This window comes from Kryptolebias marmoratus, linkage group LG4 (assembly GCF_001649575.2).
Source record: "Kryptolebias marmoratus isolate JLee-2015 linkage group LG4, ASM164957v2, whole genome shotgun sequence".
Lineage (NCBI taxonomy): Eukaryota > Metazoa > Chordata > Actinopteri > Cyprinodontiformes > Rivulidae > Kryptolebias > Kryptolebias marmoratus.
In genome coordinates, this window is record NC_051433.1 from 11,436,669 (window position 1) to 11,453,113 (window position 16,445).

Here is a 16,445-nt window from a genome sequence, read left to right on the forward strand (position 1 = left end):
CACATTAGATGGTGATCTGAATATGTTTGTGAATGACGGTCAACCCCTGCCTCTCCAAATTTTAGCTCAATGTCTGTAAAAGTAACTGAGTTAAAGCCGTTATTAGTGGCTAATGTAGATTAGCTGTGGCATCCATCTTAAACTGGGTAGACTCCAGATTTGAATCAGTTGTAGACGTACATCTAGTGACGACTTCCTGAGAGTTTCATTAAAATCGGTCCAGCGGTTCATGAGACAAACAAGGTTGACAAACCGGTCAGGGTATATGTCAGGGATGACTCTCCAGTGGTTTATGAGATATTTTGCTAACAAATAGACAGAGCTGACTGCATTACTTAATGGCAAACAGATCTCATATAATCAGTTATCACCTACATTATATGTCGGGGACGAGTCTCAGCTACTACCACACCAAATTTACCTTAATGTTTTTTAGGTTTTAGCCATTTTTGGGTTGGGTTGCTTAGCTGTGGCAGCCATCTTGAAATGACTTTAAAAGTTAATCACTTGTAGATCCACTGGTTCATGAGATATTTTGCTAATGGCACAGACAAAAAATCCCCACATATTTTCACAGACCGGAGCGCAGGATTTTACTGCTCTGCCTTCGTCAGCAGGAAATAACAAATTGAGGAAGTTACTTTGAGATTGTGGCCACATTTGCAAAAAAAGAGTTGGAGAACTGTCCAATCTGGCACTTCCATTTTATACAGAACTGATTTCAATGGTCAAGAATAACCCAGGAAGCCCCAGAATGCTGTCCCACCCAACCAAACATGTCTGAGTGAATCTGAAGCTGACCAAAAAAGAAAGAAAGGGCATTCTGGGTGAAAAAGTGTCACAGCTGGAGTAGAATAAGACTATTACAAACAACATGTTCCTTCTGGGAGTCTCCTTGAGGCTATGAATTCCACATTTTACATTTTCAGTAAATTCTATTCCACAAGAAGAAGTAATCTGCAGACGTAGAGTTGTCTTTGTTCATCAAACAAAAGAACAAAAACTCAGCAATTTATTTTAATCTCCACCAGTTCTGCAACTGAGAGCTGCTTGTTATTCAATAAGAATATTTCCTGAATCCAAAAGACAGAGTTGTAGCACTAAAATAAGATAAACCTTCCTTCCTTATGCAGTTAACTTTTACTAACTGGTATTTTAGAACACACTGTGTATGAATGTACTGTGTTATAGTTGGATTGAATTGACTTTAACTGAGTTTGGCTCTGCCTTGAATGGATTTATTTTCACCGAACAGCGGCCTGAGATGACTTTTGTAGTAAATTGGTGCTATTCAAATAAAATGAATTGAATCATTTCGTTGTTATGCAGACGATATACAAATTCATATACCTTTGAATTCAGGTAATCATCATCTGCTATGCCAACCCTAAACTATATGAAAGAGATGAAGTGCTGGATGGCAGCACGCTTCAATCCAGTCTTTCTGACAACGATACAAAGGCAGTTATTACAGCGTTAATCACCACCAGGTTAGACTTTTGTAAGTCTGTATTCTGGCGTCAGTCGGTCGCTGAAAAATACAGATATAAACTACTCTTAAATAAAGAACAGAATACAGAAAAGTGCCAGCATCACCTCCGTGTTTCCGTCTCTCCACTGACTTTCTGTTAAAAAATTATGTTAAACTTCTTTTTGTTTCTTTTAAAAAACTTTGCAGAACACAGAACCTGAATACTTATCTGAGCTTATCTGCTGATGTTCCACTTTCTGGGCTGGGCAGTAGTTTGAAGCACACGTTAAGACACATTTATTTTAATTGGCTTTCAAGTGCAGGTAATAGATTAGCTTAGAAGTTTTTCTTTTCTCTTTTTTTTTTCTCATCTTGTTTTTGGCTCAGTGGTTCTACATTTTTGGCTGTTTTTGATTTAGTTTCAATTGTTTCAGAGCTCTTTGGTCAAATTGAGTTGTTTTAAATGTGCTTTATTAAAAAAAAAAAAAAAAAAAAAAGCTGAACTGAATTGAAACCTTTTTTTTTTTTCAGCATAAATGGGCTTGGGAAATATACTTCCCCTGCTGAGAGTTTCTGTGACACACTTTCTACCCTCAAAGCATCCTGTCAGCCAGCCAAGGAGGATTGAGAATGGTTCTGTGCAATCTGCTTGTCTTACTTTTGACTTTTAATGAACTTGTTATTGACTTGGATGCCTTGACTTGCCCTAAAGGTAAAATCTTTACCAAGGAGGTTATGTTTTCGGTCATGTTCGTTGGTTTGTCTGTTCCTGCTTTTGTCTGTTAGCAAGATTACTTAAAACTAATGAACAGATTTTGACAAGTGACGCAATTTTTTATTGACCCTATGGCCTTGGTGGAGGTTTCTGAGTTCTTCTAGTTTTTGGTACCACTTTCCCTTTTTTGTTCTGCTCTGTAAGATGCTGTGGAGTCTATTATTTGTTTTATTATTTAATGTGCTTCGGAATTAAAACACGCTGTTTCTTCTGATTCTGTTACCAAACACATAAAGGTCAAAGAGTACGAGATGTTCCTGGCTGGAAGTCTTGTGAAACCTGCCCTGATGGCTCTTATTGGCCAACAGAGAATACATCTCAAAAGTGCAAAGGATGCACCCAGTGCTTGGAAGGTAAGACTTAAAACTTTGCTGATCTACAGACAACACTGTACTAGAAAGAACTGCTTGTAGACAAGGTTTAGGTGTAGAATCAGATTAAAACGAGTCTCGTTACGAAAGGCGAGAGCTGAGACAAAATAAATGCACCATTAGGGTATTTCCAGCCTCACTTATTTTCTTCCCAGAAAAGAATCAGTTTAGTTTTGGCCTGTCAAAGAACTGAATATGCAGACAAATTTAGACAAACTGAGCATAGAAAGAGGACTTAAAACCTCACCTAACGCTAAACTACTTTTAACAGTTTGCAAATGTAACGGCTGGCTGACTTGTGTGAACTTTAAAAGCAATTGTCTTTTTTTACGTTCAGGAAGTTATGCTAAAGTGCTGTGTTCTAAAGAGAGGGATGCAGAATGCCAGTGTCGTGAAGGATTTGTTCCCCGGTTTAAAAATTCTGCCATGTGCAAGTGTCAACCAGGGTTCGGACTTACGAATGGGGGTACGGCTCTCAGTCATTATGTATACGTCTAAATCTGTTGTTGCTTCCTTAATAAATAAAAAAATGTTCTTTTCCCTTGCCAGCTTGTTCAAAATGCAAGGAAGGATATTTTAGCACAAAAGACAACTCACCCTGTCAAAAATGGAACGAGTAGGATCATCGTTTTCCTTTGATTCGATAATCTGCATTCACAGTATAAATCATTTCAGTGTGAGCTGCATGGACGGCTAAAAAACTTCAATCTTTTATTCCAGCTGTCCAGCGACAGGAGTGAAAAAGCCTGGAAATTCAACCTCCGATGCCATTTGCAACAAGGAGTCAAGCAGTATTCAGCAGAGAACTACACCCTCCACATCAATGAGAAAAACTGCTCCCACACACATCACAAGCCCTCGTCCACATGAGGGGAATCAGACACCGAAGCCTGATTCTCCCACCACCACCACAAGTCCTCCACCACAGAAAGTGCCTCCTGCCTCTCATTCAAGCAACTACATAGGTAGAACCTGAGACATCGTGTCTTTGGGCAAAACCCTTGCTGCCTTTTCCTATAACCTCAGATTAAAGAGTATCATGAATCAGAGCCGACTTGTCTCTCTTTTTTTGTTTGTTTCAGGTCTGGTCCTGCTCTGTTTGGGAGTTGCTGGACTGCTTGTTTGGACTGCAATAACCTGCAAGATGCATGTTCCTCCTTGCTGCCAGAAGAAAACCATGCAAAGTAGGTTCTGGACTTTTACTGATAGTTTTGGGAAAAAAAGCAAAAAAGCTTCTTCATCTGAACCTATTATTTTTTTTATTTTTAAAGGAAGGGTTCTGTGAAAATGTTATGAACAAATAATATCTTACCTGTTGCAGATAGCTCGTTGAACAAATGCCAGTTTATTCTGAAAACATTTAATACACACACTCTTTTACACCACTGTCAATTTTTTTCATTACATGACTGACCCGACATGAATTTATAGATCTTTTCCAAGCTCAAATAGCACAAGTAGCAGTTAGCTGTAGCAGTTCAGGTGCAGCTTTCCTGCTCTTTCTGCTAGAATAGCAGATCTAAAAGTTTATAGCACTCACACAGAGCACAGTTTGAGAAAGGTTTTGAGAATAGAGCTGTGTTAAGGCAGCAGCAGTAGATTTGGTTTTGGATAACTAGGTGTCAACTCAATAATCCTTTCGGGATTAAACTCTATTTCTCCAAACTGAGGTGGTTCAAAAGGCTATCAATAACAGGTAAGATGTTAACCGTTCATAAACGTTTCACAGAACCTCGCTCCAAACAGAACTATTCCTTTAAAATCAAATAAGAGGACTGTTTCTGTGTTTTAGCGTTAGCCACAGCTGCTGCGTTTGTTTTAAGATTTAATGCTAAGCTACGTTGACCAAATGCCGGCATTAAACTTGGTATCCTTTTTTTCTGTACAGACATAAAAATGCTTTTGATTATTCAATTTTTTATATAAAATTCAAAGGGATGTTGGCCAGAATGTTGTTGTTTTAATTACCTTAAACCTTTTAAACATATTTTTTTTTACTGTTTGACTGAAATTTTTTTTTTATTAATGATAATGTGGGAAATAATCCTTTGTTCTATTGACCTTTACATATGTCGTAACATGTGAAAACATGTTAAATATACATGCGGCACATGTGAAACACATTGTATTTGCATGTTTCCCACCTGGAGTTGCAACAAAAACCTTTTTCACATTTGTAAAACCACACGTTTTATCCAATAAAAACGTGTTAAACTTATGTTTAAAACATGTGCCAAACGTGTTTTGCACATTGGAAACTTTAGTTTTAATTTTTTCAACATGTTCATGTAATCAAGTGTGAAAAACAATTTGGCTTCAAGTGTATTTTTAAAATAATGAACACATCTGCGCTTCATTCTTTTCCACCAATTTAGTAAGTTTCTCTAAAAAATGGGGCAAAAAAGGGTTGTAAAATCAAAATGACAGCGATAAAATGTGTCACTACTGCCTCTTGTTTTTTTTTATGCTTTCATTTATGTTTTAATTTGCGCTTGCAGCCAAGGACTCGTTGTGTCGGAGGCCCGTGGAGGAAAGCGGCGACAGCAGTGAGACGTCTGTCAAACTCAACCTGGAGCCCTGAGGTGAAACGTTCCCTGACACCATTTCCTCACTTAAAGCTGTGAACGTCCAGACCAGACAAACACCATCTAATTAGTTTAAAACCAATCACTCAACACTTCCTTACATTGTGAGCTGTGTGTTAGACGTACATATTTCTGTGTTGTAACCTAATCAGTTGTTGATGTACAGCCATTAATTGCTTTCTGAAAGTTTCAGTATAATCCATCCAGTGGCTCATAAGATTTTTTGCAAACAGATAAACCGGGTAGGCTCTAAACGTTAATGCTAAAGTTTTAAACAAATGAGTAGCACTTGGACTGTATGTTGTGAACGAATCTTAGCTAAAACCACACCACATCTTAGTGCATTTTGTGTAAAACTGACTGAGTTATTGCCATTTTTGTGTTTTCAAAAGTCAGTTGCCTGTGGGGGCCATCTTGAATTGAGGCAACTCCAAATTTTAATCATTTTCAGAGGTACAGCCGATGATTATTTCCTAAAAGTTTCATTAATATCTGTCAAGTTGCTCATGAAATATTTTGTTAACAGTTTGGCAGAGTCGGCTCTAAATAATTAATGGCAAAATTTCAAACAGAGGTCTGTTTAATCAAAATATGTGTCAGGGATCAGTAAACTGAAAGAGTTGTGTTAGACGTGCATCAGAAAAGAATCTGTATTGTAGCAGGTGTGTTTTTAAACTGAATTATGGTCCATATTTGACCTTTGTTTGCTCTGTTGTAATACAATTTAGGATGTTTAAAGAACCGACTCTCTTCCTTTACCTCACTTTTTAAAACTGAAACACCACTCAAGTATTGACATTTATTGTCTTATTTTATCTGTGTTTGAAGCAGATTTCTGTGTGGTCAGTGCAGTATTTTCAAATGTGAATATGCAGACATTTGTGTAATGGCATAAAGCCAACCCTGTTAAAATGTCCATATTCACATTTTCCTGCTGGTTTTGTAAACCTTATAACATTATATATAATGTAACCTGGTGGAAAAGGGCAACAGGACAAGTCTGAGAAATCTACAGTATGAACAGTATGTTACTAAAGTTTGAACCAACATTCGTTTCAGCTGCTGAAAAACATTTTACCTTGTTTTTTGTTTTCGTGACGCCTTCAGGTCTCTATTTCTGTTTCGTTTGCTCAGTCTGTTCCACCAGTGGCAGCTCTGTTCAGCAGACGAGATAAAAAAAAAACATGTTTTTTTACGGTTTGTGGGGTTGGGGGAAATACCAATTTGAAACAAATTGTTTTCCCACTGAGAAATGCCTCCTCTGTTTGTTTTTTTTTTTTCTTGTTCTAGCCTTTGGAAACAGTGATGCCATAAATGTGAGCACTTTCCTGTTGTTTTTACCTCACTGGAGAGATTTCTCAGATTAGGACAGTCAGGGGTGTTTGGAAGCTGAGCGCCATTATTTTCTCTCTTACGTTTCCATAAAGAAACCAGATAAGCACAAGAAAACGTTTAGAGCATCTGACTAACTCTGACTAAAAAAGATGCACTTACATAAAAATGTGAATTCTGTTTTAAGTAGGTCCTACATATTCAAAGTAAAATATATATATAAATTCCAGGATATCTGTATTTATTATCCCAATCATTTTGATGTAACGTTTTAATGCTTTTTAGGGTTCAAGTAAATGATCATGTTGGCCGACACATTGTTGCGGCAAACATTTACCTCTCTTGGTTATGAGTTAGAAGTCTGAACACGTGCTGCAGTTGGTGTAAATAGAGGAAACAGTCCCTGCAGAAACGATAAATGTCACCGATCCAGGAAGTTAGTGAAAAGTTTCAAAGAAATTCAGCCTACCTTGCATGCAGCGAACGTGAAGAGTTCAGAGGAAACAGCTCAGCCGTGCAGTGACTTACCAGCACTGGAGGATAAATGTCCCACAATGAGTCCACAGACTTCTTCCTATATGTCTGTGGCTCTTCTTTTTTTTCATATTTTATGTATTTAAGAGTAGTTTATATCTGTATTATGCAACCGTGTGTCTGTAGTTATTAAAAATATATATGTTTTTCTTTGTCAAACACACTTGAAGGAACCAGAAAGTATTTGTAAAATCATATCAAAGTGTTATAGTCATATATAACCTGTGTTATTGTTTTTCTTGGTGTTTTGATGTTTTTATATTTGAAAAGGTTTGTTGTTGTTCTGGACATTTCAGAGTTTGTTGATGTTTTATGTGATTTTAATCCTATGTTCAGCATTGTTTCATACGACAAATTTTGAAAATGTAAACTTTAACGGTTTGGACAAATGGATTTGCCATTTGTCGCAATAATATGTTCTTTGTATAATCATTTTCTTCCTAGTTGCAAACTGCATGTGCTGATTGCTGTTTTTGTAAATAATTTTTTAAAAATAAAATAATTAGTTGACCATATAGGATCTTTTGAGGAGTTTTATACAGATCAAAATTGGATATCACTGACATAACCTAAAGACTGAAAGTTCAGTTCAGTGAACTCAGGGCTGGGTTATCTGACTATTATTTCTAGTTTCCAATCTGAAGATATATTTTCAACTTTCATAGCGTGCAGTCAAATGGAGACTTGCACAGATTTAAAGCATCTATTTATATTTCTCAAGTCTTTTTTTTCCACACTGGTAGAGTTATTTAAAAAACTTGTAAAACACTAAAACGTATTAGATTTGCCTTTGTGGCGGTGAAACCAACACGCATTAAAGACCTAGCATTGCTTGAAGGAATGCATATCACTCGCCACCTTTTAAACTAATATCATCTTATATGGAGAAATGACTAAATTGTAGATGTTTTGGTCAAACTTTGAAAATAATGTTTTGGAGTTTGTGTTATGATGGGTTCTCAGCTACCACCACATCAAATCTTAGCGCAGTATCTGTAAAACTGGCAGGGTTTAAGCTACATATTTCTGTGTTGTAACCTAATCAGTTGTTGATGTACAGCCATTAATTGCTTTCTGAAAGTTTCAGTATAATCCATCCAGTGGCTCATGAAATATTTTGTTAACAGTTTGGCAGAGTCGGCTCTAAATAATTAATGGCAAAATTTCAAACAGAGGTCTGTTTAATCAAAATATGTGTCAGGGATCAGTAAACTGAAAGAGTTGTAGCCATTTTTGTGCTTTTTAAGGTTAGTTGTCAGTCTTGGCTCAAGTTGACTCCAAACATTAATCAGTTATATGTTTTTACTTTCTGCAAGTGTCATTAATATTTGTCTTGTGGTTCAGGAGATATTTTGGTAACAAGCATAGACACTTAGACTCACACCCACACCCACATGCACACCCACCCGCACACGCACATCCACCTACAGAGAACATCAGTGTGACTTCATGCATTCTGCAGTCTAGACACTTCTCACTTGTCATCAAATGACATTTTAACTTTTGCCTTTGCATTGACAGTGACTGTTTCTGTCCTTTTAACCCACTCTAACCTCAGAAACATGGGTGGCACATGTGGGAGCTTCAGTTTCAGCGTTTCGCTCTTGTGGCTTTTTCAATGACGAATTATACTGGCTACCGTGGAGGGCTACGTAAATGCAAGTCAGGGTGTTAACGTCACATCCTGCCGGAGGTTTCAGTGATGCAACCACGTATGTAGTTGTGCTTGTGAGTGTGAGAAATCGACGGAGAAGTTCATGTGTTTGGTGTCCTTGGTGGTGTAGCTGCACGTTGTGGGTATAAGCACAAAACTTTCTGGGTGACATTACTGAAATATCAACGTGACACATGACTCAGTGTTGCTATGTTGTTGCTGAAAAGGGCTATATAAATAAATATGACTTGACTTATTGTGCAATAAGTTTGAGTTGAACAATATCACTACATATAGATTCTGTGCAAGTACAGACCTTAGCAACCTTAAGGATTTTCTGTCCGAAATTTACAGAACCACAAGCCAGTCATGTCAGTCAAATCCCCTTTGCTCAAAAAAACCTTTCAGAATGACTCAAATTGGACAGAATTACAGACTTTAGCTGTTTAGCTGGCTTTTCTTCAGAGATTTTTCACTATGATCTGTTGGTGATTTTCACCGAATAGTTAGTGTCAGACAAAATCGAATTTAAATTCTCTCAGAAGTATTCTGATTTCAGGATAAAAAATAGCACTTATTATCTCAACCGTATTTGCTTTCTGGTCATACGCAACAAAACGTCTTACATGGGGAGCAGCAATTAGCAAGTGTTGGTCTTTTCATGAAATCCAAAAAAGTAATGATTTTCGTTTTAATTTACTGACGTGTTTTTCTTTCATTTGACTGTGAGATAATTTGGCTGGATCACAAATAAAGAGTGTGACTCAGTTACTGAGAAAACTCCAAACCTCACATGTGACATAAGTGTCTCAGACCACAGCTACAGTAGTGTCTTACACGTCAACATGCGTCTCTAAAACTTGGCGATGTGGGGTAGCACAAAGGTTGCACAGTAAAGTCTCATACTGATACTTCTGTGACAATAACACTACATCGGACTACTACAGACAAATTCATCTCATTTTATTTAGACTACATTAAGTAAGCCTTTATGTAAAGACTACCACATTCATTTTTGAATAACAATAATTTCCTCACTCTCACAAGCTCAATGTCTTTACTCACTTTTGTCCTGTTTCAAATTGGGAGCGGGGCTGGATGTCTCCGCCAACTCAGAGACACCCAGTCCCGCTCAAACACTCACATCAGAATTCCCCACCTTACCTAATGTGCATGCTTTTGGAAGGTGGGAGGAAGCTGGAGGACCTGGAGAAAACTCACGTATGCACGGAGGAGAACATGCAAACGACGCAAAAAAAGCCCCCAAATGAGGTTCACACTTTTTCTGCTGTGAGACAGCAGCGTTAACCATCACGCAGCCCACATGATAATTTCCCCGAACGCACAAGTTTTTGCGACTTACTGTCAGAGGTGCAGAAGGGGTTCTGTGAAATAATTATCAGAAGTTTGTAACTTACCCCCTGGTAGAAAGCAGTCGGAACGCTCTCATTTGGAAGAATCAGGGAAAGATTTTCACGGATCAGTCAAATTATCAGCTAATAAGACAGGGCCTGTTACAGAGCTGATGCCAGCCATTTCAAACAACTCAAATATCCAAACTTTTCTAGCAGTTCAAGTGAACACTTAGTTATGGATTTTTAGCCCAGATTACTTTAGCATTAGAAAGTTATGAGGACTAAGACATATTAGACGACAGACTGTCTTCCAGCAGAGTCAGTCTTCACTGTATTTAAAGAAAAGTCTGGGTATAAAAGTTTACAATAAAGCATTTACTTGAACGGCAATGACATTTTTGAGGTTTGAGTTGTTTTATACGACAGAAATTTGGTCTGAAATAAGTCCTCCTTGATTAGCCATTAGCTTGATCCTTTTTACTTGATTATCCAAACTGAGATCATTCCAACTGTTGTCTTTAAATCTATCTAAAATGGTGTATAAAAGTAAATTGTACCAATGGTTGCAGTGAATTTCATTGGATTTATAGTTTTAAAGACATTATTCTTGCTTTAGTTTGGTTCTTTCCTTACGTGACATCTCCTATTTACTGCGCATACTTTCCATGCACAAACACATAGGTACACACTCATGGTATGCATAGTTCTTGCAAGAAGTATAGAAACCTCTTTCCTGGTTTCTGTAAAACTGTAAACCTTAACAGTAAATCTTCGGTTTGCACTGGCAGTTCTGAGTAAAACAGCCTTCACCAAAGGAAGATGCCACGCTTGCAGAGATTTTATCCCACTTACATCTTACCAGAGCTGTGGGAACTTGTTTCAGTTAGAGGGTGCTGTTAACATGTGTGAATTTCATAAGACCCTAAACACCCAAATACAAATACCATAATTTATGCAGTAATAAAAGCAATGCCTTTCAAAACTCAGAAATATCAAAATATTATTGGTATCTAAATAGATGTAGCACTAATAAAATCAGTTTTTGTGTGTTTCTTTTTCATTAATCCTTTATATATGTATTTGGATATGCATATAATATGCCATCCCTCAGGGGGGTGCTGCAGAACCCTCCACACCATTAGTTCCCACGGCCTTGCACCTTACTCTCATTAAAAAAAAAAAAAAGATTTTCAAACTCTTAGTAATCTGCTAACCAGAGTTGACCGTGTGTAGAATTGTTTAATTAAACACAGTTAAACAAAAGTGCCTAAAGATACTTTTATAAACATCTGGGGCTGCTTATGAACTGAATCAAATCAGAGAAGATCTTAATCCTCCTGCTGCTCTTGGGTCAAAATCACCCGTGATGACTCAGGTGGACTTAAGGTTGGCATCACAATAAGGTTGTGATTAAAACTGTTGCATGTTCCTCCAGGAACTCCTTTCCTACTTTACTCCTACAAACCATAAGCATGCATGTTCAGTTCTCTGACAACTCTAATTTGTCATGAGGTGTGTGTGAGAGCATGAACGGTTGTCTGTCTCTGTGTGTCCCTGTGATGGACCTGACACCTGTCCAGGGTGTCCCCCGCCTCTCAAGCACAGTGACTGCTGGAGACAGACACCACCCAGAAAGGAAAAAGCAGATAAAGAAAATGGATGGATCTTTTGTTTGTTATTCATTTAGGCAAGGAGCTGCAAGCACAAAGTGGCCACTTACATGTAATAAAAAATAAAAAGTTAAAATGTGCATTATTACAATGCATTCATTAAAAACATGGTTCCTGTATGCCCCTAAATGCTTACCTGAAGATACACAATACTGTTTTAGTGAGAAAACTCCAGATTCCACTCAGTTTCTGATTACAGGCTATGAATATATCTGCTTTACACAAATCAAATTTAAAGTTCAGTGTCACAGATTTGTAATAAATTCAAACAGACAAAATAAAAAATAAACCAAATTTGTGATTCATTTGAAACTACTTTATTCGTTATTTTCACTTTCTGAAAGTCACAAGTGGTTCGTCACTTCCTGTAGTTTAGCACAGAGCATGCTGTGAAAACCAAAGTCACTGACGTCAGAGAAAAGCCAGTATAAAAACCAGCAGACCCAAGTCAAGACACTGATCACCATGAGTCGACTCAGCTTTTGTGTGGTATTCTTCTCGGTGTGTTTACTCAGATCCTGGGCGATAGATAACGCTTCACAGTGCGGCCCTTCACAGGCTCGTATAAATCAATGGTGTTGCGACATGTGCCTGCCAGGTAAGCACTTATTATTAAAAATAATATTCAGTGTTTTGTATGAATCTGTTTAGCTGTTTAGGCAAGTGTGAATGTTATATGTGTCTGAAAGATCTACATTTTGTGAGTGAAAACTTTCGACTGTGACAGATACGTTTTTTTTTTTTTTTTTGCTTGTAAGGTACTTACGTGGTGGCCTTCTGCACTGAGTTTCAGACAACTGTCTGTAGACCCTGCGGTGAGGGGACCTACGCGAATAAACACAACATGTTTGACCGCTGCGAGCCGTGCCAGTCATGCCAACAAGGTAGCACTTGCTTTGGACGTTGATCGTGCATTTTACTCAAATTTAAATGTTTAATTTTCTTTTTTTGTCTCTCGACAGGCTATGCCGAGAAGTGTACAAAAACCACGAAAGGAACCTGTTCTTGTCACCATGGTTTCCTATGCTCCAACAGCATCTGCTCTGTTTGTGTGGAGAACAAATGCACCAGCTGGGAAAATGTGATCAAGACAAGTGAGAATGAAATTAGGAAAAATACAAGTTGACGTTGCAGCACAATGGACTTTTGATTAAAATACTGCTTTAACAATATACGTATGTATGGTTTATACCTATAGGTTATCGCTTTGCTCTATCATGACAGTGGGTGGTTTTAGACGCTGACCACATCACGTAAACGGAAATACTGAATGTCTGTCTGTCTGTCTATCTATCTATCTATCTATCTATCTATCTATCTATCTATCTATCTGTCTATCTATCTATCTATCTATCTATCTATCTATCTATCTATCTATCTATCTATCTATCTATCTATCTATCTATCTATCTATCTATCTATCTATCTATCTATCTATCTATCTATCTATCTATCTATCTATCTATCTATCTATCTATCTATCTATCTATCTATCTATGTAGATGGTTCCACGAATAACCAGTTGACAGAGTATTCCTATCATTGTGAGCCAAAATGCCTTCAAAATCAATACTTTGATTTGAAAGAGGACACCTGCAAGCCAAGGACACAGTAAGACCATTTAAAAGTTTTTTTTTACATACAGCTGCTCTCTGCTTAAACTCTGGTTGCAAACCTAGTTAATGTGATTTTTTTTGTTGTTGTTGTTTTTATTTGATCTGAGACAATTCATGAGCAAAATCATAAAGTGAAGGTCAGAGAGCCAGCGTGTTCTCCATGAAATGTTATTTATAGTCTCTGGAAAAAAAAAAAAAACAACAACTCTGAAGTGAAGTTAGCCAGAAACTATCACCACTAGAGCAAAAAAATGATGGCTGGCATTTTTTTTTATGTGAAAAGAACTAAAAACATTGCCAGTCTGATTCTTCTGCTTGTGTCAAAGGTCCAGTACTGTGCAAAAATCTTTAATCATTCAAGATTTCTTGTCTGAATAACTTTTTCTGGCTTTATGAAGGTCTTCCAAAAGTCCTTTATTTATTTATTTAGAAAAAAAGGCTCCTTAACTCAAAGGTTGAACCAACTGTGTTAACATGAGAAAACAAATAAGGAAAGAACCTAACTCAAATTTGATCTATAAGCATCTTGTTATTTGCAGCGTCCAACAAAAACACATTTTTTTTCCTCTTTTTTCTTGAAAGTAACAAAAATAACACGGTTTGACACATAAAATACCATTTTAGTACCAACAAGGAGATTCTCAAAGAGCTATTCGCTGAAAATTTTAAAATATGTGACAGATAATCAACTAAGGGATGTTCTATCTGTCGGTCTTGCGTCAGTTCTTTGCTGGATTTTTCTCTTCGAGACATGATACTGTACATCACACACATGCACACACACACAGACACAGGCAAAAACCCTTTTGTCTATTGCTGAAGGCAAAAAGGCAAAAAATAAACATGAGTGATTTAAAAGTTTTGCACAGTACTTTATTCTTTAATAGTAGATCTGGTTGTTGAAGATGAGGGCAGACCAGAGTCAGCTGAGGATTGGTAAAGTTGTAGGTGAAAATATATTAGCATAATGTTAGCAAATGATGATTAAACTAATGATTTTTGCATGCAGAATCTCTTGGAAGTCGTTTTTTTCTCTAAAAATATAGGCAATGTGAATGAAAAAACTTAATTGAATGAAGTGTCTATAACGTCTCTTTATACGTTTATTTTTGGTCAACAGCTGCGGTACACAAAGACTTATTGAGCAGTTTCCAGGGAACACAACTCATGACTCGGTTTGTTATGATCCCGGTACGTTACCATGACACCTGTTCCATCTGCATCGGCTAGATTTTGACGATTTGTTTGATGATTTGTGTTCGGCTTCACTTTTATTGATCAGAGTTGCTTTTTCTCCAGAAGCACAGAGACGTGGCGGAGACTTCATTTATATTGTCATCACCGTGGGCTTTGTTTTGCTCTCCCTGGCCCTCTTCATTTTGGTGTCTTTCGCCTGCTTAGCGAACCTCAGGAAGACCGCTGCAAGTAAGCAACTCTTTAAAAAAGACAATATTAGCTGATCTGGGCAGCGCGTGTGTTGTTTATGAAAACATGGACATTTGATCAATGAATTGGCTTGTAATTAAAACGGCAGCAGAGCAATCAAGTCAGAAATGACAGATTTTTACAAGAAATAATCTGTATATTGCATCTACTTTACAATTTCCTTTTATTAAGTCCGGTTTCTAAGAAAGTAAAGAAAAACATTTTTTTTAATGTCTAAAACTCAACATTTCACGAGATGTAAAACAGTGACTGAAAAGCACATGAAGTCGCGAGATGAAAAACCAAAAGTCACAGGGCGCTGGTAAGATGATTTCAGTGAGTCACTCAGTCACTCAGTTTATTATTGAAGGAATGCTGACACCAGATTTTAGCTCAATATATGTAAAATTAACTTCATTATAGCAATTTGTGCTTGTGAATCGATTTGAGTCCAGAAGTTAATCAGTTGTAGATGTGCATTCTGTGACTGCTTTCTAAGGATGGGAATTTGATGAGTTAAAATATTGTCTGTATTTACCCCAGATAAAAAACCCGTCCAGACTGTCATTACTAAAACCAGCGACTTTCACCTGTCGAAGGAGGAGAGTGGATTCCACCTCATCATCCAGGATGAAGTCAAGGATAGCAACACTTTTCTCCAGCTGGATCTGGAACAGGCCTCATATGAAAGCTCGATGAGACAATGTGACCGGGGCAATACGCTACAACCAGAATGAGGAAGGGAAAGACCACTGCAGTCATGCTCTTCATTGTTGTGTAATCCCTGTCTGAGTCACTAAACCTAGGAGCAGATCAGATGTTTGGGTTATGTAACTTTATTTATTGCAGGCATTACGTCTAACCTCTTCTTAAAAATGTCCTGAATGGGTTTTGGGTGTGACTAAGTTGCGTTTCTTCTGGAGCTATTTGAGACATGTTTTTACATTATATATATATATATATATGTATTTCAGAGAAAAAAGAAACCTACGCATTTTATACTGACTCAAAAATCTTCTTCGTTTCCACCTAATTCAGCTTTTAGACAAGCAGATTGAACTGGATCTGTTTGTGTCTCTTTCTTGCAGGTTTAAATCAAAAGATAAATATTTTGTTTGTTTTTGGTTCCTTAATTCAATCAGTTTCTGACTTTTTCGCATTATGATGACTCATTAAACACTAAGAAGAAAATTTAAAATGTATATGATATATGGTAACAAACATATGGTATGATCAGAGCAAAAACATTTGAGGTGGAATGTTGTTTAGAATTATGAATGTATTTATTTAAATTTTTATATTGTATTCCTTTTTTTTTTATCAGATTTGCTCAGACATAACTAAAGTAATACCTCCAGCTAAAATCCTTTCCAGAAACATTTCTTGACCAGAGTTCTCACACACATTTCAATGCCAGTATCTGAATTTGTATCAAAAAGGATATTGTATTTGAGCTGAATCAAAGGGCTATTTTATTTTGTATATTTGTAAAATAATGTAAGTATGTACATTTTATAATTTCTAATAAATTAACCAAAACAAAAAATATGTTGATGCTATAAAACACACGTGTCAAACTCTGTTCCTCGGGGGGCCGCTCTCCTGCATGCTTTAGATGTGTTTTTGCTGGTTTAAACGAATGACTTGTGGACATGCT

General features: G+C 37.1%; 2 protein-coding genes across 3 annotated transcripts; both read left to right on the top strand.

Moving 5' to 3' along the window:
- The first annotated feature begins 2,031 nt into the window (after positions 1-2,031).
- si:ch73-361p23.3 (tumor necrosis factor receptor superfamily member 4) lies at positions 2,032-7,583 on the top strand. Its single transcript, XM_017408219.3, has 7 exons — positions 2,032-2,183; positions 2,483-2,599; positions 2,955-3,083; positions 3,167-3,233; positions 3,338-3,582; positions 3,700-3,801; positions 5,116-7,583. The coding sequence occupies exons 1-7, from the start codon at positions 2,102-2,104 to the stop codon at positions 5,196-5,198; spliced, it is 825 nt and encodes a 274-aa protein (XP_017263708.1). The 5' UTR covers positions 2,032-2,101; the 3' UTR covers positions 5,199-7,583.
- Positions 7,584-8,471: 888 nt separating this feature from the next.
- On the top strand, positions 8,472-15,641 carry LOC108231249 (tumor necrosis factor receptor superfamily member 5-like). Of its 2 annotated transcripts, none has more exons than XM_025004231.2 (7): positions 8,472-12,345; positions 12,506-12,631; positions 12,710-12,841; positions 13,250-13,358; positions 14,484-14,554; positions 14,666-14,788; positions 15,332-15,641. In XM_025004231.2, the coding sequence occupies exons 1-7, from the start codon at positions 12,213-12,215 to the stop codon at positions 15,523-15,525; spliced, it is 888 nt and encodes a 295-aa protein (XP_024859999.1). In that variant the 5' UTR covers positions 8,472-12,212; the 3' UTR covers positions 15,526-15,641. The 2 variants fall into 2 exon arrangements, with proteins under 2 accessions (XP_024859999.1, XP_017263661.2); XM_017408172.3 differs by having other exon boundaries at positions 8,473-12,345; positions 14,663-14,788.
- The last annotated feature ends 804 nt before the right edge of the window (positions 15,642-16,445 follow it).

Coding starts and splice junctions, on each gene's coding strand:
- si:ch73-361p23.3 (XM_017408219.3), top strand. CDS start 2,102: ATGGTTCTGTGCAATCTGCTTGTCTTACTTTTGACTTTTAATGAACTT. Junction 2,184..2,482: donor TGCCTTGACTTGCCCTAAAG/GTAAAATCTTTA, acceptor AAACACATAAAG/GTCAAAGAGTACGAGATGTT. Junction 2,600..2,954: donor ATGCACCCAGTGCTTGGAAG/GTAAGACTTAAA, acceptor TTTTACGTTCAG/GAAGTTATGCTAAAGTGCTG.
- LOC108231249 (XM_017408172.3), top strand. CDS start 12,213: ATGAGTCGACTCAGCTTTTGTGTGGTATTCTTCTCGGTGTGTTTACTC. Junction 13,359..14,483: donor ACCTGCAAGCCAAGGACACA/GTAAGACCATTT, acceptor TTTGGTCAACAG/CTGCGGTACACAAAGACTTA. Junction 14,789..15,331: donor CCTCAGGAAGACCGCTGCAA/GTAAGCAACTCT, acceptor TATTTACCCCAG/ATAAAAAACCCGTCCAGACT.